Source organism: Protopterus annectens, chromosome 10.part0 (assembly GCF_019279795.1).
Source record: "Protopterus annectens isolate FY-2018-M chromosome 10.part0, PAN1.0, whole genome shotgun sequence".
Classification (NCBI taxonomy): Eukaryota; Metazoa; Chordata; order Ceratodontiformes; family Protopteridae; genus Protopterus; species Protopterus annectens.
The window spans coordinates 84,456,298-84,482,489 of NC_056744.1; the positions used below are offsets into that span (position 1 = coordinate 84,456,298).

The 26,192-nt window shown below is 43.9% G+C and overlaps 1 protein-coding gene across 8 annotated transcripts in view; it reads left to right on the top strand.

Moving 5' to 3' along the window:
* FAAP100 (FA core complex associated protein 100) overlaps window positions 1–26,192 on the top strand; it is a 474,918-nt gene that overhangs the window by 382,151 nt on the left and 66,575 nt on the right. The window contains exon 9 of one of the 8 annotated variants that reach the window (XM_044085053.1): window positions 21,879–22,447. The exons of the other annotated variants lie outside the window; for them this stretch is intronic. Within the exon in view, the coding sequence (XP_043940988.1) occupies window positions 21,879–22,034 (156 nt within the window). The 3' untranslated portion in view covers window positions 22,035–22,447. Of the gene's footprint in view, window positions 1–21,878; window positions 22,448–26,192 lie in introns of those variants that run through there. 8 annotated transcript variants of the gene reach the window in all.

The following is a 26,192-nucleotide window of genomic DNA, read 5'->3' on the forward strand; positions in this document are numbered from 1 at the left end:
TGCATTGTTTTTAGGCATTTTTAATTTAATTGCATTTTTTAAACTGTTTGATCTAACATTGCTACATACTCAAGTGTGCTAGCTTGCATTGCATTTGAATTGTTTTGACTGCTGTTTTAGCTACTTTAATATATATATATATATATATATATATATATATATATATATATATATATATATAAATATATATATAAATACCTTTCCTGTAACTAGTGTAGTCCAGATTCACTGTATCCAGGACTGTATGTAAGCTTCTGAGCCCCCCAAAACTTTCTGTGTTGGGGGGAAACCTTCTAGCTTATCAGTGGGAGTGGTAAGCACTAGGTAACCTATCTACCACATAAGGAGTGGTTCTGGCCCAGAATTTGTAGTTATTGGCTGTTTGGTCAGTTTTTCCATCCCTCTCAACATTCTGATTTAAAAGCCCACATTTGCACTTGTTTCCCCCCTTTCCTGTAACTAGTTTAGTCCAGATATAGATTCTTACTTTTAGCACTTGAATTTGATTATTCGTGGTCAGCACTTGTTCAGAACTTGTAAGCACTAAATAACCTACTAATTACTACAGCACTCAACCTTCCTCATTACCTAGAGGAAAACAGTTTTGGTACTTACTTTCCTCACTTGCTTAGAGAAAAACAGCTCTTGTACTCACTTTCCTCACTTATCTAGAGGAAAATAGTTTTTTTTTTATTCAGACATGTCCAAGGGTCAGCTCCCAGTGTTCTCTCCTGTCTGTCTGATGAATCTGGGCATCTTGGGGCAATGTAGAAATTGCCTCATGTACACAGACAACCCTCTCCTCCTACCACCCAACACTACAACCTGTGAGAGATGCACTTATCTAGCCAAACTGGAGGTAAAGCTCTCTCCAATCAAGACTGAACTTGACAGTCAAGAGGAGTAGGTAAACACTTGCACCACACCACACTCATCACATAGTCTCACTAAATCTGCACCACCAAATCCACACATAGAAACACAAAAACATTTGCAGAGGCTCTCAGTAATAATCTGCTCAAGCAACAGAGACCTCCAAAGCAGAAATGCAAACAACCTCCACCCCCCAGCACAACCCAAATGACACATAGCCCGCAGACTCAGTGTGCCACTCAACCACAGCCAATAAGGCAAAACAACGTACCCAACACACTAGTCATAGGCGACTCTATAGTCAGGCACACTGATGTCCCACTCACCAGGCTAAACAAGGAGAAGGTTACTGTCCGCTGCCTGTCGGGTGCCAGGATCCGCCACATAACCCACACACTCAGGTCACTCCACAACAAGTACAAATATGACTCTGTCATTGTCCATGTTGGTGTGAACGACCTGAGACGTACCTCCCTGGACTACATGAAAAGAGACATGGAAGAGCTTTCTGATCTTGTAGCCCAGGCAGGTATGACCCTAGCCCTGAGCAGCATTCTGCCATCACCCAGAATGATGCCGCAGTACAAGGACAAAATGATTGACTTAAACAATTGGCTAAGCTTCTGGTGCCATTCTAAAGGGATCCAGTATCTGTCTGCCTGGGATGACATGGTCGACAGACCACGATGCTTTGCCAGAGATGGCTTGCACCTGTCACCCCTGGGATTCCGGATACTAGTTAAGGTTCTTGCCGCCCCTATAGTGCCTTTTTTAGGCAAGGTTCAAATGACAAATTCACCACCGTAACAGGAACAGGCAAGCAAAAACTGAGGGTGATGCTACTCAATGCTAGAAGTCTAAATCTCAAAATGCACTCACTCGAGGCACTCCTTAAAATGGAGAACATCGATATCTGTGCAGTGACTGAGACCTGGTTCAAGGTTCCAGAGAGCACCACTGCACTACCAGGCTATAAATCATACCACACTTTTTGGCCATGTAACCTGGACCGGAACACCAAAGGCAGAGGTGTGTCATATTCATTAAGGATATCCACACCTCCAGGCTAGTTGCTGTGCATAATGCAGCCGAGGTTATCCAAGTGCAACTAACTCTGGGCAAAACTGCAATCCAAATTGTAGCTTGCTACAGATCACCCACCATGCCCCAGGATTCCCACTCCTCTTTTCTTGATGTACTGGAAAATATTAGGGTTCAACCAAACACCCTAATAATGGGCGATTTCAACTACCCCACCATTAACTGGGAAAACTACTCATGTACCAACTCCTTCGCTCAATGCTTTCTGGAATTCATAAACTCCAATGCCCTGGATCACCTTATCCACACCCCGACCAGGGGCAAGAATATCCTAGATCTAGTCATTACCAATATGAGTGACCGGTGTTCCACACCTGAAGTCAACTCCTCATTGGTCCGATCCGACCATAAGCTAATTGCCCTAGATATCCACATCCTGCCTCCACCCCCCATTAAGGAAACCATGGTAAAAAATTTCTCCAAAGCCAACTTCATGCTTCTTAAGACAGAAGTGGTGAACTTCATGACACCCATGCAGATGGACAGTACAGTTACGACTACTGAATCCTACACAATTGCACTTTATAAGCACTTACATGAGTGCATGGATCGTGCTATCCCAAACAGAACCAAGACGCTATCCTCCAAAAAAAGGAGGCCAATCTGGTGGTCCCATGCCATAAACAAACTATACAACAGAAGGAAGAAACTCTTGCAAAAGAGAGTAAAATCCCATGAGTGGAGGAGCTACCTGGTCAGCCTCAGTAAAAAGCTGTGATCCCTGATAAAATCCTCCAAAGTTATTTACGAAAACAAAATCGCCACTGATTCTAAAGACAACCACAAAGCATTCTGTAGCTATGTCAAGAATCTCAATTGCAACACTCAAATCTGCTCTGAGTTACAGCATAATGGCACTAAATATACAGACCCAACTGATATTGCCAACATCCTGGCAGATAGGTTCAGTGCTAACTTTACCCACCTCTCACCCCCTAAAGAGCCCATCTCTATACCGGAAGAATACAAAGTTCCTGTAATCACGGCTGCACAGGTAAAAAACACACTCTCCAAAGCCAAGAACACAGCATCTATGGGACCAGACAACATCCCAGGATGCGTTCTACACGGACTACAGAACGAACTGGCACCCCACCTAAGTACCATGTTCAATCATAGCCTCACCTCAGGCTTTGTGCCTGCTGAATGGCGCACAGCAACGGTTATCCCACTCCACAAGGGGGGAGCCACCACGGATCCCAGGAACTACCACTCCATTAGCATGACGAGCCTGGTCTGCAAGGCCATGGAACGTATCATCATGGAACTTATAAACAATTACATTGGTAATCTCCAAACTCTAGATCCCACCCAATTCGGGTTTGTAAAAGACAGATCATGTCTCCTAAACCTGATAGACTTCTTTGAAGCAGTCACCAAAGCCGTAGACAAGGGTAAGGTGGTTCACACAGCCTATCTAGATCTTGCCAAGGCTTTCAACACCATCCCCCACTCTGGAATTATAGATAAACTCACTAAACTAGGTATAAATCCCAATGTCACAAGATGGGTTGCCAACTGGCTCACTGACCGAACCCACACTGTGAAAGTAGCAGATTCCAAATCCGACTTCAGACCATTGACAAGTGGAGTACCACAGGGTTCAGTCCTGGGTCCTCTCCTGTTTGGTATCTACTTCTCTGAAGTACACAGAAGGTCTTTGGCTAACAAAGTTCGCAGATGACTGCAAACTAGGAGCCATAATCGAAACTCCTAATGATGTGGACATCCAACAAAAGGGCCTTACTGAGACAGATGCCTGTTGTCAAAGCCATGGCCTCAAGCTCAATGTCAAAAAGTGCATTGTCATCCCCTTTGGTAAAAACTCTGTACCCATGAACTACAACATAGGCGGTAGTATACATAACACCGAAAGTGTGATAAGAGATCTTGGGACACAGGTGGACAGTAGTCTCTCCTTTGATAGTCACATCGCCACAGTAGTCAGGAAATCCTTCTACGTGGCACACCTCATCACAAAAGGTTTCTCTTCCAGAAAAAAAGAGGTCATTGTTCCCCTCTACTCATCACTCATTAGACCCATTATAGAGTACAACTCCCCTTTTGGTATATACCTCACAAGAGATCTACAACAACTGGAAAGGCCGCAGAAATACCTCACAAAGAGGATTACTGGCCTCAAACTGATGTCCCACGCAGACCGTCTCAAAAAATTCCAGCTTTACTCTGTCGCATATCGCCTACTCAGAGGTGATCTCTGCCTAACATGCAAAGCTATGTCAAACCCAGAGCTGTTGGACATGCTCCACTTAAAGAAATCCCAATCCCTCCAAGCTACATGCTCTAGGGACCTAAACCTTGTCAATACAATAAGCAGAACATGCCGGAGGGATAGATTCCTGTCCCAGAGACTTCCCATACTCTGGATTAAACTGCCTTATCTATATCAAACAAAGCTCCTCATTAGCACTCTTCAAGAAAAATCTTGATGATTGGATGGGAAGTAGAAAATTCACCCCGGGGATCTCCTCTGTGGCTCTGCTCGACAGTGGCACAGGAAAATAATTTTCTTGGGTGGCAAAAGCCAGGGTACCTTTTTGCCTGGGCTTGTATAGGCCCCAGGGCCAATAGCCTGTTACCTACCTATGAACCTATGACAATTAATGGTAAAGATGGACAACACCACTGTTAAGTGGTACATAAACAAGCAGGGGGATAAACATTCTTACCCCATCTGCAGACTAGCCATGGCATTGTGGAACACAGACATGAGCTGTCAAGTACATTTACAAGCTCAATTCTTGCCAGGAAAACTAAATAACACTGGCAGACAAACTAAGCAGAAACCTCATGGACCCACACGAGTGGAAACCGGAACCAAGGATTTTCAACATGTTCATAGGTTCGTACTAGGCTATCTGCCCTAGGGCATTTATAAGCCTAGCCAGAGTGTGTGTGGCTTTCACCACCCCTTAGGATGAGAATACTACGCCCTTTTAGGGTTTAGTTTACTGTGCCTCTGTCTAGTAGAGATGACTCCTGGGGTAAACCTACGATCTCCCATCCACTCGTCAAGATTTCTCTTGAATAGAGTTAGTGAGGGGCTCTGCCTAACATAGATTGGGATTCTGTTCCAGAGTGTAGGGAGCCTCTGGGTTATGAATCTGTCCCTCCAGCACGTCCTATTTATTTCTGTGTTGAGGTTTAAGTCTCTTGCTCTCGTGGCTCTGATGGATTTGGATTTTCTGAGGTGGAGCATGTCCATTAATTCCGGATTGGACATGGCCTTGTACGTCAGGCACAGATCACCTTTGAGTAGGCGGTATGCGACTGAATAGAGCTGGAGTTTTTTCAGTCGGGCAGCATATGACATATGTTTAAGACCCTTTATCCTCTTGGTGAGGAACTTTTGGGGTCTTTCCAACTGCTGCAGGTGTCGGGTAAGATACATCCCAAATGGGGCATTGTACTCAATCATTGGCCTGATAAGAGAAGAGTACAGGGGCACAATGACCTCTCTTGATCTAGATGTGAAACCCTTCATGATAAGGTGGGTAATATAGAAGGTCTTCCTGACCACTTTGGCAATGTGAGTGTCAAATGAGAGGTTACTGTCAACCTGGGTCCCTAGGTCCCTGATTACCTCTTCCGTACTTAGTGCATTACCATCTATGTGGTAATTTGTGGGTACCTTGTTTTTCCCAAAGGGTATGACTATACATTTTTTGGCGTTCAGCTTAAGGCCATGGCTCTGGCACCAATTATCCGTTTCTATGAGGCCTCTCTGAAGGATGCTTGTGTCCGCTGGAGTATCAATTATGGCGCCCAGTTTGCAGTCATCTGCGAACTTTGTCAGCCACAATCCTCCTATGTTTGCCTGTACCTCGGAAAAATAAATGCCGAACAAGAGGGGCCCCATGACTGAGCCCTGTGGGACACCGCTTGTGACTGGCTTAGAGTCAGACATAGATCCAGCAACTCTGACCCTGTGGGTTCTGTCCTTGAGCCAGTTTGCAACCCATCTTGTGACATATGGGTTTCCATTTAAGCTGGTGAGTTTGTCTATGATGCCTGAGTGGGGTATTGTGTCAAAGGCTTTTGCAAGGTCAAGGTAGGCTGTGTGAACAGCCTTACCCTCATCAATGGCCTTAGTGACTGTTTCAAAAAAGTCGACCAAGTTTAAAAGGCAGGATCTGCCCTTGACAAAGCCAAATTGGGTAGGATCCAATGTCTGTAGGTCCCCAATGTCTTTGTTTATGAGTTCCATAATGATCCTCTCCATAGCTTTGCAGACCAGGCTCGTCAAGCTTATGGGGCGGTAATTTCCAGGGTCCGTAGAAGCACCGCCTTTGTGAAGTGGGACCACTGTTGCCATACGCCACTCTTTGGGTACGTATCCTGTAGTAAGGCTAAGATTAAACAGCAACCTTATGTATGGGTTTAGTTCCTCTTGGAGTTCATGTAGCACACAGCCCGGGACACCGTCCGGTCCCATTGATGCTGTATTTTTAGCTTTAGAGAGGGCGGCTCTCACCTGGGCATCTGAGATGTTAGGGTGGCTACACTCTGCTGGGATAGTTATTTCTCTTTTTTGGGGGGAGGGGGAGGAGAAATTTGCACTGAACCTGTCTGCCAGAATGTTGGCAATGTCAGTGGGTTCAGTGTATTTTGTGTCATTTTGGACTAACTCTGAGCATATCTGAGAGTTTCCACCCAGGTTTCTAACATAGCTAAAGAAGGCCTTGTGATTGTCTTTTGTGATTTTTCTCTCAAAGTTGGCCTTGGATGATTTTATGAGTGATCGTAGTTTTTTGCTAGTACTGATCAGAGATGCCTTCCCTTTTAGGGATTTTTCTCTGTCAATGTAGTAGCTTCCTCCTCCTGTTGTAGAGTTTGTTTATGGCTGGGGTCCACCAGACAAGACGCCTGCCTTTGGGGGAATGGGTCTTGGTTTTATTTGGGATTGCATGATCCATGCATTCTTGAAGGTGCCCGTAGAAGGCATTTGCAAAGGATTCAGCAGTGTGGGATGTGGTTTCCACTGGCCCAGGGGCCTTGAAGGATACCACTTCAGTCTTAAGAAGTGTGAAGTTGGCTTTTGAGAAGTTCTTCACTGTGGTCTTTTGTGCAGGGGGTGGGGGCAGGATGTGGATTTCCAGTGAGATTAATTTATGGTCTGATCTTACCAAAGAGGGATATACTTCCGGTGTGGAGCATTTTGTCCCCATGTTTGTGATGATCAGGTGTAGTATATTGTCTCCTCTTGTTGGAATGGTGACTAGTTGTTCCATTGCATTTGAGTTTATGAATTCTAGGAACCTTTGGGCTAGGGTGTTGGGGCTTGAGTAATGTTCCCAGTCTATGTTTGGGTAGTTGAAGTCTCCCAATATGATGGTATTTGGAGAGACATTCATACTCTCCAGTGTCTTCAGGAAGGCTGTGTGGGGTTCCTGAGTTTGAGAGGGTGGTCTGTAGCATGCTACAAACTGTAAGGCAGTTTTGCCTATGGTTAGTTGCACCTGGATGGTCTCCGATATTTCGTGCGTTGCCACTAACCTGGAGGTGTGGGTATCTTTGATGAATATGGATACTCCCCCTCCTTTTGTGGATCGGTCCAAGTTTTGGGGCCGGAAAGCATGATATGAGGTAAAACCTGATAGTGCTGGGGTGCTCTCAGGAGCCTTGAACCAGGTTTCAGTCACTGCACAGACATCAATTTTCTCCATACTGAGGAGGGCTTTGAAGGCGTGCATCTTGAGGTTTAGACTTCTGGCATTGAGCAGCATTACCCTTAGTTTTTTCCACTTGTGTTTTCTAGGGAGGTAGGTTTGTCATTTGAGCCTTGCCTAAAAAAGGCACTATGGGGGTGGCAAGAGCCTTGGCCAATATCCGGAAGCCCAGGGGTGACAGGTGCAAGCCATCCCTTGCGAAGCAGTGTGACTTGTCAAGCATGTCATCCCAAGCAGACAGACATTGGATCCCCTTAGAATGACACCAGTAATTAAGCCAATTGTTAAAACTGATCATTTTGTCTTTGTACTGTGGCATCATTCTTGGTGAGGGTAAGATGCTGCTCAGGGTCAGGATCATACCGGCCTGGGCTACATAATCAGAGAGCTCCTCTATGTCTCTTTTCATGTAGTCCAGGGAGGTACGTCTCAGGTCGTTCACACCGGCATGTACAATGACTGAGTCATATTTGTACTTGCTGTGGAGTGACCTGAGTGCTTGTGTTATGTGGCGGATTCTAGCTCCCGACAGGCAGCTTACTGTGACCCTTTCCTTGTTCAGTCTGGTGAGTGGGACGTCAGTGTGTCTGACTATGGAGTCACCTATTACAAGTGTGTCTGGCATGTTGTTTGGCCTTAAGGGCTGTGACTGTTTAGCACACTGACTTTGTGAACTGTGTGTTGCATGTGCTATGTCTGGAGGTGGCGGTTGCTTGGGTGTCTGCTTTGGAGGCCTCTGTTGTTTTGGTAGATTTTTAATCAGCGCCTCCGAGGATGTTTGTGTGTTTATGTGTTTGGTTTGCAGTTGTGATAGTTCTATGTGAGACTGGGTTTGTGGTGTGCGTGGTTACCTTCTCCTCCTGACTGGTCTTGCCAGTACTGAATTGAGAGAGCTCAGCCTCCAGTTTGGCTATATAGTTGCATCTCTTGCATATATTTGTATTTGTTGGGGGGAGGAGGAGAGGGTTGTCTGTGTACATGAGGCAATTGTAACATTGCCTCAAGATTCCCAGATTCACCAGCTGAACAGGAGAGGACGCCAGCAACTGACCCTTCGACATGCTAGAAATAGTGAAAAAGATTGCTGTGTAACTGAGTCAGAAAGGACCTATAGGGAAATGGGTACTCAAGGGAATTTAGGTGAATGAAGTACTTTCTTTTGTTGAAGAATGCTTTACCTGTATAAAAAATGCTTTAGGAGCAAGTGCTGAGCTTTTCAGATAGAGTATAGGCTGTTTAGATTGCAAGTAGATCAGTTCTAAGGGAAAAATTGAAGAGCAGACTTTACGGAGCCAGAAATAGTTTAAACTTGATTAACCGGCGCTGCTCTATGAGCAACTTCGCGCTAATTTGCGCTAAAGTGCGCAAAAGCGGGCATTATAGCAGGGGGTTGAAAAGAGCCAGGAAGTGACCCAAAATGGCCAATAAACTACAAGTTGATGGGCTGGAACCAATCCTCTAGGGACAAATAGGTTGCTCAGTGCTCCCCACTCCCACTGGTGAACAAAGAAGCTTCCTCTTATCCAAATAAGGATATGGATAGCACAGGAACTAAGACAAAGCCCAGAGATCAGCAAAATCTGAAGACTGGACTATTCTAGTTCAGAAAAGCGGAAAAACAAAGATTTTTTTTTTTGGTTTTTTTTTTTTTTTACAGGGAAAGGAGAAAAAGATACAGTAACAAACAGTAAATGCTATAAAACGGCTAGCGCACTTGAGTGTGTTAGCCTAACAATTAAATTAAACAAAAAATAACTTTTTAAAGTGCTAACAGTATAAATTCAACAGAAGTACAGTAAAAACAATATGCAGAGCTGTTTTTTTAAGCGAAATGCGGTCGAGATGCAGTAAGTGAAAGCCAGAAAAAAATACTTCTAAATCCAGGAAAGTCACTCTTTCACTCTCTTCTGCTTGTAGAACTCTGCAGGACACCACGAGGAGCTGTGCTGAGTCTTTTACAAGTGAAAAAGCGCGCAAAAGCGGGCTTTATAGCAGGGGGTTGAAAAGAGCCAGGAATTGACCCAAAATGGCCAATAAACTACAAGTTGCTGGGCTGGAACCAATCCTCTAGGGACAAATAGGTTGCTCAGTGCTCCCCACTCCCACTGGTGAACAAAGAAGCAAATGGGGGAGCCCAGATATAGACCTGTTTGCCTCCCCCCAAAACTATCAGTTGGACAAATTCTGCACAAGGACTCCCCACAAACAAGCTTGGAAAGTGGATACTCTGTCCTTCAGCTGAAAAAACTATCAGTTTATGCCTTTCCTCCCCTTCCTCTGCTCTCCAAAGTACTACTAAAGATCAAACAAGACTAACCAAGGACGATTTTGATTGCACCAGACTGGCCACGCCAACACTGTTACCCTCTCTTGCGCAGTGTGCCACTCTGGGCCCCATGGCACCTGCCTCAGACTCCTACTCGATTGTCTCAGCAGGAGAACCAAATTCTGCACCCTCAACGTCAAACTCTGAATCTAGCAGCCTGGCTAATGTCATAATTTCTCCTTTACTATCCCTCAGTAAACCAGTGATGGATATCATTTTAGAGGCAAGGAGGCCTAGTACCAGTAAGTTTTACGCTGAAAAATGGAAAATATTCTGTGCCTGGAACCAGTTTCAAGGGATGAACACAACAGTGCCCAATTTACCTCAGATTTTACAATACTTAACTGAGATGCTTCATAAGGGCCTGTCTTTCACATCTATCACAATTCACGCCTCAGCCATCTCAGCTCATTATAACACAGAACCTCCCCTCTTCTCTCATCCACTGCTTAAGCAGTTCCTCAAAGGGGCCAAAAATCTACGACCACCCAGGAGAGCTCCAACTCCAGCCTGGGACCTCAACTTTGTTTTGGAAAACCTCACACTTCCTCCTTTCGAGCCAGCTGCCACTGCGGACTTAAAATTCCTTTCTTGGAAAACAGCTTTCCTTTTAGCAATCACTTCAGCAAGAAGGGTATCTGAATTACAGGCCCTCATGGCAGGGGAGCCTTTCATCATCTTTCATATGGGCAGGGTGTCCCTCAGGTCCAATCCCTCCTTCATGCCCAGGGTGGTATCCAGTGTGGCCCTTAATCAGTCCAAACATTTGCCAACCTTCTTTCCTAATCCACAGGACAAAGGTGAACGGATTCTGCACTCCTTAGACGTGCACAGACAACTTAGACAGAACTAAACCTCAAAGGAAATTTGATCATCTGCTGGTGGCATTTGCTGCAGGGGGAGGGGGGTAAGGCTATTTCAAAGCAAACCATTTTCGTATGGATAGGCCATTGCATTAATTTCTGCTACAAACACCATGGAAAACCTATCCTACAGGGGATCAGATCCCACTCTACCAGGGCTGCATCTACCGCTACAGCCTTTCTCAGAGGCTTCCCTACCAGTGACATCCTAGAAGCTGCTACCTGGAGTTCTGTACATACTTTCACCAAGCTTTACCATCTGCCAATTTTCTCTAAATCCAGAGCTGGCTTTGCCACTGCACTCTTGCGGGACTTTTAGCTGGTCCTAATTCTATTTAAATTCCTCTTGCCGTCCTTAGCTTTGGGAATCTACCCAAAAGTGATGACTGCAACACTGAAACACGAAGAACATAGTACAGTTGTGTACACTTACCATAAATGTAGATGTTCGAGTGTATTCACTGTTGCAGTCCTGGTTACCCTCCCTCCAGCCCCCTTCTTTTTTTGGATATACCTCTATTTTCCTTTGCTGTCTTCAAAAGCTTTTTGGTGTGTTTGCTTTTTTGTTGGAGGTATAATCTTGTATATTTATAGATTTAATTGTTTCCCATTAAGGGGGCACCTGACATCTGGGGCAAGAAAAACATGTAATGGCATCTGCTGCATGTTTTATACCCCTGACATCATGGAAGAAGGGACAGCAAGTGACACAGGACCCACGACTTTGTTAATCAGGCCAATTGAGGGCTACTGCAAGCAAATAACCCTAAAGTGATGACTGCAACAGTGAATACACTCGAACATCTACATTTATGGTAAGTGTACACAACTGTATTTTCCTGTGCTCTCGAGCGACTCTTCAGATACATTTTTTTCCCTTCTTAAGGCTTTTTCTGATTCTAATTGCATTTTTCTTTCCAATTATTCCCTTATTTGTAATACAGTTTTATCGGTTAGTATTTTATTTCTCTTTATACTCATGTACTTCTTGATTACTATAGTTAGTACTCCTCCTTTCTCTACACTCTAGGGTGTAATTTCTAATTTAATACCTTTGTCATTAGTAGTTTCCTTTCCCTTTATTATAGATATGTATGAAATTCTTCCGTTATATAATTCCTTCCTTTCTAACTTCCTTCTAGGATTAATCATTGAACTTGTTTAACATGAGTGACAAAGTCAAAGTCCCAGCTGGGTTTAAAGAATGCACCAAGTGCGCACAGGATTCTTTTCTCTGATATGCGTACCTTATGTATATATTGCTTAGGACCAGTCCACCTCCAGAAGGACTGCACCATTTCCCACTCCTTCAACCCAAGAGCTCCGGTTAAGCAAAAGAATACATTTATTTTAAAAGGATTGCTCCCTTCTTCTTTTTCCGAGGCATTACCTGGAGCTTTCTCTGAAAACTGGAAAAAGACTGTATCTTCTTCTCCAAGTACTATTTCAGCCTCAACAAAAACTTTGGAGAGGACTAAGAAAAGGCATCTTTCGGATCCAACTGACTCCTCAGATCCTAAAAAGAAAACTACTAAATTGTTATATCCAATTTCATACTCTGATCCCAATCAAAAGAGAAAAGGACCATGTGATCTGATCTCATGTTTGGATCTGAAGCTTAAGGACACCTAAGATCAGACTTCTTCGGATTCGACTTCTACGTTAAACCCCTTCCAAGAGATATTGTCCCTCGGTGGACTATATTCCTTTCAGGATCTCTCCTGCTTTTTTGGAGAGGCCTGGGTCTCCTTCTGTAATGTCCAGTCACTCTTCCAGGAGCCTTACAGAAGAAATGTGAAGAGATTAGTGAGAAGGATTCTCTCAGTGCAACATGTCAAGTGTCCTGTTGGCTTCTACCCCTCTGGGTCAGGGGATCTGGCCTTCCACTACATCCCCTTTGCAAGTTCCTCCGACTCCCTGCTTGGTTTTGGAGTCTTCAGATTCAAGTCATCTGGGTCCATCTACATAAGATCTGAGAATTTCTTTATCCTCGGATCTGAAGCTTGCTTTGAGCTTTTCGGTTCCTTCAGATCCTGAGAGCTCTTGGAGTCGGGGCTACAGTCCAAAAGCTTGTACTTTCTGATCTGGGGTCCTATTCCTCTCTGAAGGGGTTGCCTTTGAGGTCATGGCGAGAGCCTTGTCTGCTTCCACAACAAAGATGGTTCCCTTCCCGTTAGATCCTCAGTCTGCAGGCTTGCCATCTCTTCACTTGGAGTCTCATATATCCTCTCCACAGGGACAGCTGGTACCGAAACCCCAGGTTTCCCAGCAGGGTGTTCCAACCTTTTCTGATACCTTCCCAGAGCATCCCACTGAGGAGGTCCCTAGGAAGAGAATGTGCAAGAAGAAGCACTTAGACTCCTCAGAGGAGTCTTTCACAGAAGATATAGACTTTGATGAAGGTTCCCTACAGTCACCTCTTGAAGATGTCCAGTTTGGAGACATTCTTGAAATCCTGAAGCAGAGAGGTGGCTGGAAGATCAGCAACCTTTCATTCAAGGATTCTGTAATCCTGGAGTTTTTCAATATCGTCTACCTCCTGGGTGACCCTGCCCGTCGATGAGCTCATAGAGTTGATCTCTCAGCGGGCATGGAAGGCCATGGACACCACTTAACCAATCCTTATTAGACTAGATAAAATTGTGACAGCACAGGAAGACGGGCAGTTCTGGGCAAAAGGAGTGCCTTTTGATGCCATGGTCATGGTGGCGGCCACTAAAAAAGGAATTCGCCCAAGAGAGTTTCACTGTGCATCCACCAAACAAGGAGTGTTTGGCGATGGACAGGTTGGGAAGTGTGCTTCAGAGACCTTTGCCTTAAGATATCTGAACTATTTGGCACATTTCACCAGGTTACAGAGAGACCTGATTAAGGAACCTCTGACACCCTCTCAGGATCCATTTCTGATGAGGTACAGGCATCTGAGACATCTCAGTTGGCTACCCTGCAGTCAGTTTCCAATTCTTCCATGAGGCTGATTTCGCACATAGCCAAAGGAACCTCAAGGGCAGCTGGTTCCAGTGTTTCCATAAGGAGGCATGCATAGATGCACTTATGTGATTTTCTGGAGCCCTTCAAGTCTTCTTTTGTCAGTGCTCCCTTTGACGTCACATCTTTGCTTGGCCCCAAAGTTAAAGATATGTTATCCAGGTGTGAAAAGGATGGAAAGACCCTGCCTGTTGTGGGCATACTTTTTTCCACCCCTCAAAGAACTTTCTCCAGGATTCAATGAGGTACTGTAAATATGTGGTTAGAGAAGTCCCCAGGGCCCTTTCCAGGACACATGTCAAGGAGGTTCCCCCAGGGGTAGAAGTGGGAACTCCAATGGTAGATGCCACCCATACAGCACAGGTGGCCTGCAAAACCAAGGGTCCAGGGATTCGTTCTTTGATGGACCCTTCTAGCGCTCCTGAAAGGAGGCCGGATTGTCCCCCTCTGGAGGCAACTGGGGGTCATTTATCCCTGCAACAGAGAGCCTGGCTAGAGATAGCAGATACTTGGGTGCAGATGATAATTTCCAGAGTTTATATAATACCCTTTTCCCTTTCATCTCCAATCTCAAGAAAAATCCCTGGTGTCCTTCTCTTCTCATGTTGCAGTATTCTTAACCTTTGGGTTATCCTCCACGTAGTCACCCAAACGTTTAGTCACTGCAAGGTACACGGGACATCTAACATTGGCCGTAGGGAACGTGGGCCATAAAAGTGATGTCTGCACATACCTTCCTCAGAACTTTTCTGCTGCCAGTCGAACATCAGCTTATCCTCCCATCTCTGCTGTAGGATCCTGCGAATAAAGTTAAGAACTCTATTGGGGCCCTTTTCTTATTTTCTTGGTCACTGCATGCCTGCCCAGGTTCATGTCATCCAGGAAAAGAAAAGTGTAGGTGTGGGCGTCCTATCCTTCATAAGGACGTCCGTGACCTGTGTCTATTTTGCCTAGGGCCCAACCATGACCTAAGACCTGCACCATTTGTCAAGACTTTGTCCCAAAGACCCTTTGCAGCCATCTGTATGGCCTTAACATTTACCTCGAAAACCAAAGACTTAAACGTCTGGCTTTTGGGATGGAAGAGCCATCCAGTCATACCATCAAGGCCCTGAAAAAGAAGGCCAAAGTTTTAATGCCTGAAACTACCACTACACCCCTTCCACCCGATGTTCCCCCTGTGGTCGAGGTACATCTGGAGGAACATACGGAGCTAGCTGACTCAGGTATTACGAGTACAGTTTCAGAGGCCACACAACCAAGTTTGGAAAGCACATCTGTGGGGGTTATGCAAACGTCAGGTGCTGATGACGAGGAGGAACCTCAGCTCACTGTGGCCATCAAGACTGGTCCTTCCTCCGCTTCTGTAGCTCCTGAGCCTAAGCCCTCCTTAGGCCTGTTTCTTCCTTGAAAAAAAGCAAAAAACTAAACATGTCTCTTCACCTACTGAGAGCTTGCCTGACTGGCAAGCCTTCTCTCAAAGACTTATTTAAATCATTTATGGCCCTTAGGCCTTCCTTGGCTGCTTCTCCCACTGCTATTCCTCCTGCTATTAGCCCTAGGCCTCAGACCACTGAACCTCCCACATTGGAGGCCGAAGAGTTTTCAGATTTTTTTTCTGTGGATTCTTTGTCTTATGCCTCTCAAATGCCTTCTCCCCTAGGTTATGCATCCCCTGAGGAGGACTCTGATGAGAGCGATTCCCCTAGGGAGGACCTGACCATTGGAGAAACAGTCTCTCGGATGAGAGAATTCTTTAAATTGGATTCCACAGAAATGAGTGAAGTCCAAAAGAGATATTATGAACTCCTACAAATGGACACTCCTGCACCTTCTGCAATTCCACCAGTCCTGCCAGCCTTTTTAGATGCCTTTTTTGCAGCTTCTGAAAAATCCTGAATCCCAACCCGCTGCTTCTAGAAGACCTGACTGTTTTTATATGGTCCCTGAAGGGGTAACATTTCTAAATTGCCCTGACGCAGATCCTGGTACTATTTCTGTCCCTGCAGACAAACATTCCAGACTGCTACATTCCACTTCTGTCCTCCCTTCTGATTGATGAGGACAGCAAAACAGTGGAGAGAATTGGCAAAATGGTGTATATTTCAGCAACTCTGGCCTTTAGGACCTTCAACTACTAGACACACATGTCCAAGTACTCAGTGGCCCTTTTATCTCAGGTTTCTAAGCTTTTAGATGGCCTCCCTGATTCAGCCACAAAGTCTCAAATTTCTAGTCTGATCTTCTTGTCACAAGTGACAAGACATTCAATAAAATGGAGTAATGATGCTGCAGAGGCTTTGGCCAGATCTGCAGCCTCTGTCTCAGGAGGTACTCTTGGTTGAGGTTGCAACTACTTCCTGATGATAGCAGGGCTAAACTTTTAGATGACCCACTGGACAATTCAGCCTTGTTTGGCATCCAAGTGGCAGAACTTTTCAAAACCCTGCAACAAAACGAAAAAGAACTTCTGGACCTTAAACATTTGTTTGTATCATCTATTCCTAAATTTCACAGGAATTACCTTACCAAGACTCAATTTACTAGAGAACACTCTGCTCCTCCTCCTCATCTGGCTAGGGGCAAAAAAGCATTCCAGAAAGCAGCAGACTCCTCCTAGGTCTGCCCAGACACCAACCCAGAAATCACCATTTCAGGACAAGACGGGTAGTCTATGACTACCTGCCTCATCTTCTTTCCCCTCCAGGACATATTCCCCTTTCCCAGAGATTCTGTCACTGTCTCCCTTTCTGGGAAAACATCACATCAGACAAGTGGGTTCTGTCTATCATAGCAAAAAGGTTATTTCATGACCTGGATCAATTGTCCTGTTTTCACGGGCATCCCTCAGCCACCAAAGGACCAACTGCCCTTATTACAACCCATCTTGGACAGTCTTTTCTCAAAGAACTATTCAGTCAGTTCCAGGCTCAGAAAAGGGAAGGGATTTTTACTCCAGACTTTTTCCTAGTGCCAAGAAAGGAAGGCCTATGGAGACCCGTACTGAACCTCTCACACCTCTCCCTCCTTCTTCTAATACCCACTTTCCGCATGCTTACCCTTCAAACTCTTTTCCCACTGATAATGCCTCTGGCATTTTTGACCACTTTGGACATCAAAGAAGCTTACCTGTATATCCCCATCAGGCCCAAGTACAGGAAGTACTTACGCTTCTTGGTGGGTTCCTCACATTTTCAATTCTCTGCTTTGCCCTTTTGGCCATCTACTGCTCCAAAGGTATTCACCAAATGCCTCTCTCCAGTGATAGCCTACTGCAGGGTTCTAGGGATCCAAATTTTCCCATACCTCAACAACCTCCTAATCCAGACAGACTGCTACAGTACCCTCCAGACCCATCTCCAGACAGTCATTTCTGTTCTACAGTCTCTGGGCTTCACAGTCAATTTCCCCAAATCCAGCCTAAACCCTTCCCAAGACCAGGTCTTTATGGGGTGCAGAATCAGAACAGATGTTATAATGTCATTTCTCCCACCCATCAAGGTGGACAGTTTAAAGAAATACCTGCTGTCTATTGTACATGCCCCTGCAATGACAGCAAGAGAATACCTCAGACTCTTAGGGTACATGGCTTCCACAATCCCCATGTTGCTACTGGCAAGACTCCACATGAAAAAGCTTCAGTGGTATCTGAGGTCCACATGGACCCAACACTCCCACCCGCTGGACCACACCATTCTCTTCCTCCCATGCTTAAGGAAGGAGATACTTTTGTGGGTGGCTCAAGTTTCTCGGAATCCAGGGCTTCCCTTGCAACCCTTAGCCGCAGTACAGGAAATGTACACAGGTGCTTCAGACCTGGGGTGAGGAGCTGTCATGGGCAGCTTGAAGTTGCAAGACACAGGGACAGGCCCCTTGAAGAGGGAACACATCAACATCAGAGAGTTGAGGGCTCTCATCTTGGCTCTGAGGGCCTTCCAACAAGTTTTGAATCAAGGACCCCTGAAATTGTTCACAGACAACACTACTGTTCTTTGGTATGTGAACAAATGGGGGGAGGAGCAAGATCTTTCTTGCTATGCAGACTTGCACTCCAGGCCTGGGAACTGGCGGCCCGGCATGGAGTAACTATGAAGGCTGTCTTTGTACCCTCAGCCCAGAACACACAGGCAGACACCTTAAGCAGATCCATGTCACAATCCCACAAATGAATGTTACACAGGGTTGTGTTTCTGGACATAGTCCACAGGTTGAATACACCACAAATAGATCTGTTTGCTTCCACTCTGAACAGGCAGCTTCCACAGTTTTGTACCAGGGCTCCCAGCTCCCTAGCGAGGGCAATGAATGCCTTTTCTGTCTCTTGGGAGGGATGTTTCTGTATGCTTTCCCCCCCTTCCCACTCCTGCAGAAAGTCCTGATGAAAATTCAGCAGGACAAACCAAAAATCGTGCTGGTGACCCTCTTTTTGTTAAGGCAGCACTGGTTCCTCCCTCCTCCTGCAGTTAGCCAGGGGCAATCATCACAAGTTAGCTCACAGAGTGGATCTGCTCACACAGGACAAGTGATCCCTGATCCGTCCCCACCTGGAATCTCTGAACCTAACGCTGTAGGTGATAGAGTTTTGATCCCTTTCAGACATCTTTTTTCTGAGGACGTGATAAATGCCCTGTAAGAGGCCAGAAATCCCAGTTCTAGCAGATCCTATCTGTCCAAGTGGAAAAGGTTCTCCATTTGGTGTCTAAAAAGACAGCTAGGTCCATTTCAAGTAGGAGTCTCCCTGGTAATGTCTTATCTATGTGAATTGTTGCAGGCGGGGTTGGCATATTCCTGTGTAAAGGCCCCCCTTGCTGCTATTTCTGCATGTCTGCCTTTACAACAACCACTTGCTTCTAGACTTCAAGTGAAGTTATTTCTAAAAGGAGTTCTACACCTCAGACAAGCCAGGAGGCCAGTTCTACTGCCCTGGGACCTGAACTGTGTGTTGGAGAATCTCACTGTTGCTTCATTTGAGCCAGCAGCTTCAGCCTCCTTAAAGTATTGCACTTGGAAAACTGTGCTTTTGGTGGCGTTAACTTCAGCCAGGAGAATCTCAGAGCTCCAGGCCCTCAAGGTCACCCCACCTTTTTTGATCTTCCACAAGGATAGGGTTACCTTACAGACTAACCCGTCCTTTATGTCTAAGGTGGTCAATGAGTTATTCCTGAACTATTGTATCCACCTTCCCACTTTCCTCCCACAGCCCCAGAATGATAGTGAGAGAGTCCTCCATTCACTTGATGTTCACAGACAACTCAGATTCTACATTGACAAGACTAAATCTGTTAGAATATCAGAGTAACTGTTAGTCTCCTTTCACCCCAGAGCTCTGGGAAAAGCTGTGACTAAACAGACTTTTTCTACATGGTTTTCAAAAGGTATCTCCTTTTGCTATGCCTACCATGGAAAACAGACGAACTCCAATATTAAAGCCCATTCTACCATGGCCACCTCTGGAGCTTTTTTCCCAAAGCGTTGGACGCTGCCTCTATTCTAGAAGCGGCTACCTGGACACCTGTCCATACAGTCACAAAACATTACAAACTGGATCACATTTCCAGAGCAGGGTTTGCTAGGGCAATTCTGCATGGATTTTTGTAAAGTAGTTCCAAACCACCCTCATCTTCTTCCCTTTGAGCTGTGGCACTCACCCAAAGGTTAAGAATACTGCAACATAAGAATAGAAGGACATAGAATAGGTGTGTAAAATCTTACCATAACCATAGATGTCCTTCTGTTCCATGTTGCAGTATTCTATCCCACTACCCTATTCAAAAGAAAATTTGGGCTTTGCTGGATGATTAAGGACTTCTGCAGCTATCCTGGCACTGGGCACCAACTCGGGCAGTCATTTCTGAGGAAGGTATGTGCAGATGTCACTTTTATGGCCCATGTTGCCTACGGCCAATGTCAGAAGTCCCACATACCTTGCAGTGACTAAAGCTTTTGTATACTGGCCGGATTTTCAGGTCGCTAGGTAGAGGCTACCCAAAGTTTAAGAGTACTGCAACATGGAAGAGAAGGACATCTATGGTTATGTTAAGATTTTACACAACTATTCTTTCTACCCAGTCAGACGGAACAAGCAGCAGTTCAAATACAAAAGATGCTAGAAAAAAAGAGTCATCCAGGAGGTCCTGCCAGGCCAGATAGAATCCGGAACTTACTTAAGGTTCTTTTTAGTGCCAAAGAAAACAGGTGACTGGAGACCAATCTTGGATCTCAGCAACTTAAACAAATCAGTTCAGTGCACCAAGTTTCAGATGGTCACCGTTCAATCCATTCTCACATTTCAGGGAAAGGACGACTGGATGTGCTTGTTAGACCTTCATGACGCATACTATTACATAAAGATGAACAGATGATCCAGAAGGTACTTAAGCTTCACGATGGGAGCCAGTCATTACCATTTCAAGAGTCTCCTCTTTGGTTTTACCACAGCCCTTAGGGTTTTCACAAAATGTATGGCAGTAGTAGCAGCTCACTTGAGACTGGAAGGATTCTGGATGTTTCCATATCTAGACGACTGGCTCATTACTGCCCCGACCAGGCATCAAGTAATAGAGGCAAGAGATCAGGTTCTCCAGCCATACTCTCATCTGGGGATAACAGTAAACTGCGACAAGTCTCATTTGGAACCTTCTCAAAATTTGGAATTTATAGGAGCACTGTTCAACACAAAGTCAGTGATAGCTTCAGTGCCTCCTCTGAGTTCAGCCCTTAAGAACACAATAAAAATAGTAAAAGAGGCCCAAATACATATAAAAGCCAATGCTGGATCCAAACCAAAATGAAGTAAAATAAATAACCAGCAAAGTTACCACGACCATAAAAATGAATTTATTAAGACCAGGATAAGCGCTTTCGCGTTGGTTAATGCTTCATCAGATCCATGTAACATAAAACAAGACACACATATTTAAAATAACCAACTCAACAATCACAAAGCTGTAAAACATTTCCACCAATAAAATCACAGATGCAATTTCCTTCCTCTTAAAACTGATTCAAGATGCACATTAGCATTAATACCTGGAAACTTATTGGCCTGCAGTCTAAGTATCCATCTCAGTTCTAAACTTTCCAAATAATTATTCAGATCGCCACCTCTAAGATTGGCCCTCACAGATTGCAAAACCCTAAAGGAAAAACTGTGTCCTGAATATTCTTTAATGTGTTTGGCTAAAGCATTCTTAATATTCAGTACTTTAATGTTATGCACATGTCTTAGAATTCTGTCTTTAAATTTCTGCACTGTTTTCCCCACTTAGAAACTGGTGCATGCATTGCAGGTAGCTAAATAAACTACTTAATGTTTGGCAATCAGCATGGAACTTGGGCTTAAAAATAAAGTCAAACAAGGGGTGTTGAAACTGTTGTTGTTTCAAACAGAACAGGCTTTACACCTAAGACAAGGGAAAGTGCCTAGTCTTTGAGAGATATTACCTATTATTAAGTAAAGTCCTGAATATTGAGTGGTTTAGCTAAACACATTAATGAACATTCAGGGCACAGTTTTTCCTTTAGGGTTTTGCAATGTGTGAAGGCCAGTCCCTAGGGGTGGTGATCTGAATAATTATTTGGAAAGTTTAGAACTGAGATGGATACTTAGACTGCAGGCCCATAAGTTTCCAAGTATTAATGCTAATGTGCATCTTAAACCAGTTTTAAGAGGAAGGAAATTGCATCTATGATTTTATTGATTGAAATGTCTTACAGCTTTGTGATTAGTGACATGGTTATTTTAAATATGTGTGTCTTGTTTTATGCTACAATGATCTGATGAAGCGTTAACCAACACAAAAGCGCTTATCCTGGTCTTAAATTCATTTTTACGGTCATGATAACCTTGTTGGTTATTTGTTTTACTTCATTTTGGTTTGGTTCCAGCATTGGCTTGTGTGTGTATTTGGGCATCTTTTATTATTTGTATCATTTCTGCATTCTTTTGTCTGTCTCTATACAGTACATGAATGACGGTGTTAATGTTGAGTTGGATTATAATCCATCAAATATCAATATCATGTTTTTGTTTGGCAGAGACATTCCGATAAAGAGGTGTCAAATACGAACCTCTTACCCACAGAAACAGCCTTCTCACTGACAGATCAATCAAGCACTACTCTACTGCTGCCAGTGATATGGATACTTTTTCCATGTCTACACAGAAGACCACTACAGCAGAAGCATGTTTAGAGACCAATGCACCATCACTGAATCCGGATGGTTTAAAATACGAAGGGACAGGAGCAAGACCGAAGAATCCGTTGGTCTTAATGGATTTTCACCTCCCGATGAAAGTGAGAACTAGGACACCAGCAGAGGGTGACGAAAGAGGACATTATCAGTGGAAGCCAGCTGATGAACAGAAAACTGCAAATAGACAATCTTGTTGTGAATCTATCAGGATACAGTTTAAATGCCAGTGAGACATTGTTTTTAAATAAAAGTCTGTCATTCATTCCAGAGCGGCCTCATTGGATGTGAATGAAGTATTGGATTTACATCTTTTGGCTCGCAATCTAACTTTAAAACTAATGCTTGGTGCTCAGAAAATAGAAGGTGTTGCCAAGTTTAAAAGACCTAGCCTATTCAATCCACAATTTCCACAGCATGTAAGTACTTTTGTACAGGTTTGTGAAAATGAGATAATACAGACATTGAATTCTCCACATAGAAGGGATTTCTATAACTTGAATCGGTCTGAATGCAAAGCATTATTGTCTTTGATGAATAATAATGATTTCAACATTAGAGTGGCAGACAAGGGGGGTGCCTTAGTAATATTGAATCACAAAGACTAAGGAGGGGTGCCTTAGTAATATTGAATCGCAAAGACTATTGCACCTGCATGTAATGTTTGCTGGATGAGGACAGTACTTAAAAGAATTGTTATGATGGAGGTAGAAAAACTGAAAAAAAACAGGTCTATGATGTGTTATTTGACTTACTAATGTGCCATGTTATTGATGAACTGTATCGGTTCCTTTGTGTAGTACAGCCCATTTTGCCTGTGATAAAAGGGCTACCTGAAATACATAAGGACCCTTTACATCCACCATTAAGACCTAGAGTGGCAGGAGCAGATTGGGTAACAGAGCCTCTCTCCATTTTTGTGGACGAGAAATTAAAAAGGGTTTTATGCTCCTTGAACACTGTATTGAGAGACACCAATCATTTTTAATGGATTTACATACAGTGTTTTATGATTCATAATAACAATGAAGTTTCCACTAGTTTATTTGTGACACTTGATGTTACAAACTTCTTTACGAGCATACCCAATGAGTTTGGTATACAGGCCATGAGGGAAATACTATGTAACAATAGTGACTACAAGGGCAATACCATTATGCCTATTTGTACCTTATTGGAATTAATATTAGATAATGCTTTTATGTTTGGACAGGAGATTTATCTACAAGAATGGGGTGTCGCTATGGGCACCCCATGTGCCAACTCCTATGCTAACCTTGTAATGCATTATTGGGAAGAGAAATTTATTTTCAACAATACTTTCTATTCTGGTTATATTATCTATTTGTAGACGACGTGTTCATTTTTTGGGCTGGCAATGAGAATTAATTCCAACAACTTTTATTGTTTATTAACGACACTACTATTTCTTTGTCTTTCACGTCCACAGTGTCCCCATTAAGTATTAATTTTCTGGATGTCAAGTTAAGCAGAAATGAGCTGGGTACTATTGATACAATAGTCTATAGGAAAGCCTGTTGGAAGAATAGCCTTTAACATATGAAAATATGCATCCAAGATATGTATTCCCTAATGTTGTCAAAGGTCAATTCACCAAAATACCTAGATCATGCACTGTAAAAGATGATTGCATCAAGAAAATGGAGTCACTCACGGCTCAATTTCGAGCCAGGGGATACAATAGGAAACATATAGACAATATTAGTAAACAAGTTCTTAAAAATGGGGATACTATAGCCAGACCCTATTATTCTAAAGATCAAGGATATGTCGATAAAAGATATGAGGGGAAAATGTACAAATGTAATGGTATGAGATTTTTTACCAAATATACAAATTATATTAATTTAATCTGTGATATTATAAGTAAAAACTGGAATTTGTTGATTACAGATGTCAGTTCAGCAGAAATTGGGGGTCATAAACCCAGTTTTGACTTTAGAAATTATAGTAATCTGAAACTACTACTTTGTGATTCTAGGCTCCAGTCAGTAGGTAATGTCTAACAAAGACTAGGCACTTTCCCTTGTCTTAGCTGTAAAGCCTGTTCTGTTATATTGAGACAGCAACAGTTTCAGCACCCCGTGTTTGACTTTATTTTTGAACCCAGGTTCCATGCTGATTGTCAAACATTAAATTTATTTAGTAATGCATGCACCAGCTTTGTGATTGGTGACTTGGTTATTTTAAATATGTGTCTTGTTTTATGTTGAATGGATCTGATGAAGTGTTAACCAGCGTGAAAGTGCTTATCCTGGTCTTAGTAATAATTCATTTTTATGGTCGTGGTAGCCTTGTTGATTATTTGTTTTTCCTTAAGAACACAGGCCACGAAAATAATCTGCAGTACCAAGGTTACTGCCAATCATTAGCGGACCGGAGTTCCGCTGTGGCGACCCCTAACCTGGAAAAGCCGAAAGACACAAACAAACCAAGGTTTCAATGCGCTTGGTCCTTCAGGCTCTAGGATCAATGGCAGCAGCAGTAACTCTAATACCTTTAGCCAGATTTTACATGAAGGCTCTACAGTGGATGCTAGCTATGCAATGGTCAGTACTTTATCAACCCACGTCAACCTTGATACGTTTTACTCAGATTTGCATGAGAGATCTTGGGTGCTGGAGTCAATCAGAACAGGTTCTACAAGACCATCCATTCATTCCCCCTTAGCCCAAGACCATAGTGACTATGGACGCTTCTTAGTCAGGATGGGTGGGGGGCATTACCTGGGGAAATTAGTCCAAGGCACTTGGTCCCATGAAGAGGCCAATTTGCATATCAATTTCCTAGAGATGAGAGCAGTGATTTTAGTGTTGCAGGCCTTTCAAGAAGCTCTCCCTTTGGGGATGATTGCAGTTCAAATGGACAACATGTCAGTAGTTTGGTACATCAACAAGGAGGGACCAGATCTTACACCTTGTGCTGAGAAGCAGTTAGAGTGAGGCAGTAGGCGATCTCATCCAACCTCTTTCTTATCGCAACACACATTCCAGGAAGCCCAGTAAAATAGGTGACAAACTGAGCAGGTGCATTCTTCTACCTCACAAATGGTCTCTCAACAAAAATGTGATGGATATGAATTTTCATTAGTGGGGCCAACCTTGCTGCAATCTTTTTCCTTGACCCCCTAAACAACAAATGCAGCAGCTGCTTTGCCCTGATCCCCTCACGTGGGGGGGTTACCGAGGGATGCTCTACTTCGCGATTGCCCCCCCCCCCCCCGGCCTGCTTTATGCCTACTCACCAATCCCACTAATTCCCAAATTCCTGCAGAAGGCTGCTATGTTGAAGATCAATGTTATCCTCATTGCACCTTTTTGGCCTCGATAGGTTGCCCTTCCTTTGGCCTCACTCTACCAACTGTGGATTCTGGATCCAACTCCAGACCCCTATCTGACAGGCACGATCCATCCAGACATACCAAACCTCAGGCTAACTGCCTGGCTTCTCCAATGTCATTAATAGCCAGACAGCCTATGCTGTCATCCCCAGTCCGTCTATTCCAGAAAATGGAGAAGATTTGCTTACTAGGCCTTCAAAATAATACTGATCCCTTTTCAGCTCCTTTGCATAGTATCCTTGAATTTTTAGCCTTATTTTTTAAAGAAGGAACTAGCTCCTCCACAGTTATCCAGTTGGCAGCAATATCAAATTTTCACACTGGATTTGAAGATGCCCCTGTTGACTACCATAGACTCCGCAAAACCTTTTTGCAAGACGCTCTTCTTCTGAGGCCTCCTTTTAGGGACCCTAGTCCTCCATGGGCATCAGTCTCATACTGCAGGAACTTACTGAACCCCCCTTTGAACCTGCAGATAACTGTGACCTTAAGTATCTTTCATGGAAAACCATTTTTCTAGAAGGCATTACTTCTGCCAGAAGAATTTCGGGGATCCAGGCCTTGTCTTTGAAACCACCTTACTTGGTCTTTCACAAAGACAGGGTCACATTACGAACTAACGATTCCTTTCATCCTAAAGTGGTTTCAGAGGCTAGTATTAATCAGTTTATTCATTTGCCAGTATTCTTCCCCAAATTTACTAACAAAGGTGAATATACGTTTATTGGATGTCCAAAGGCAATTACGTTTTTTTTCCCTGCACAGAACAGAAAATATTAGGAAGACTGAGCAATTAT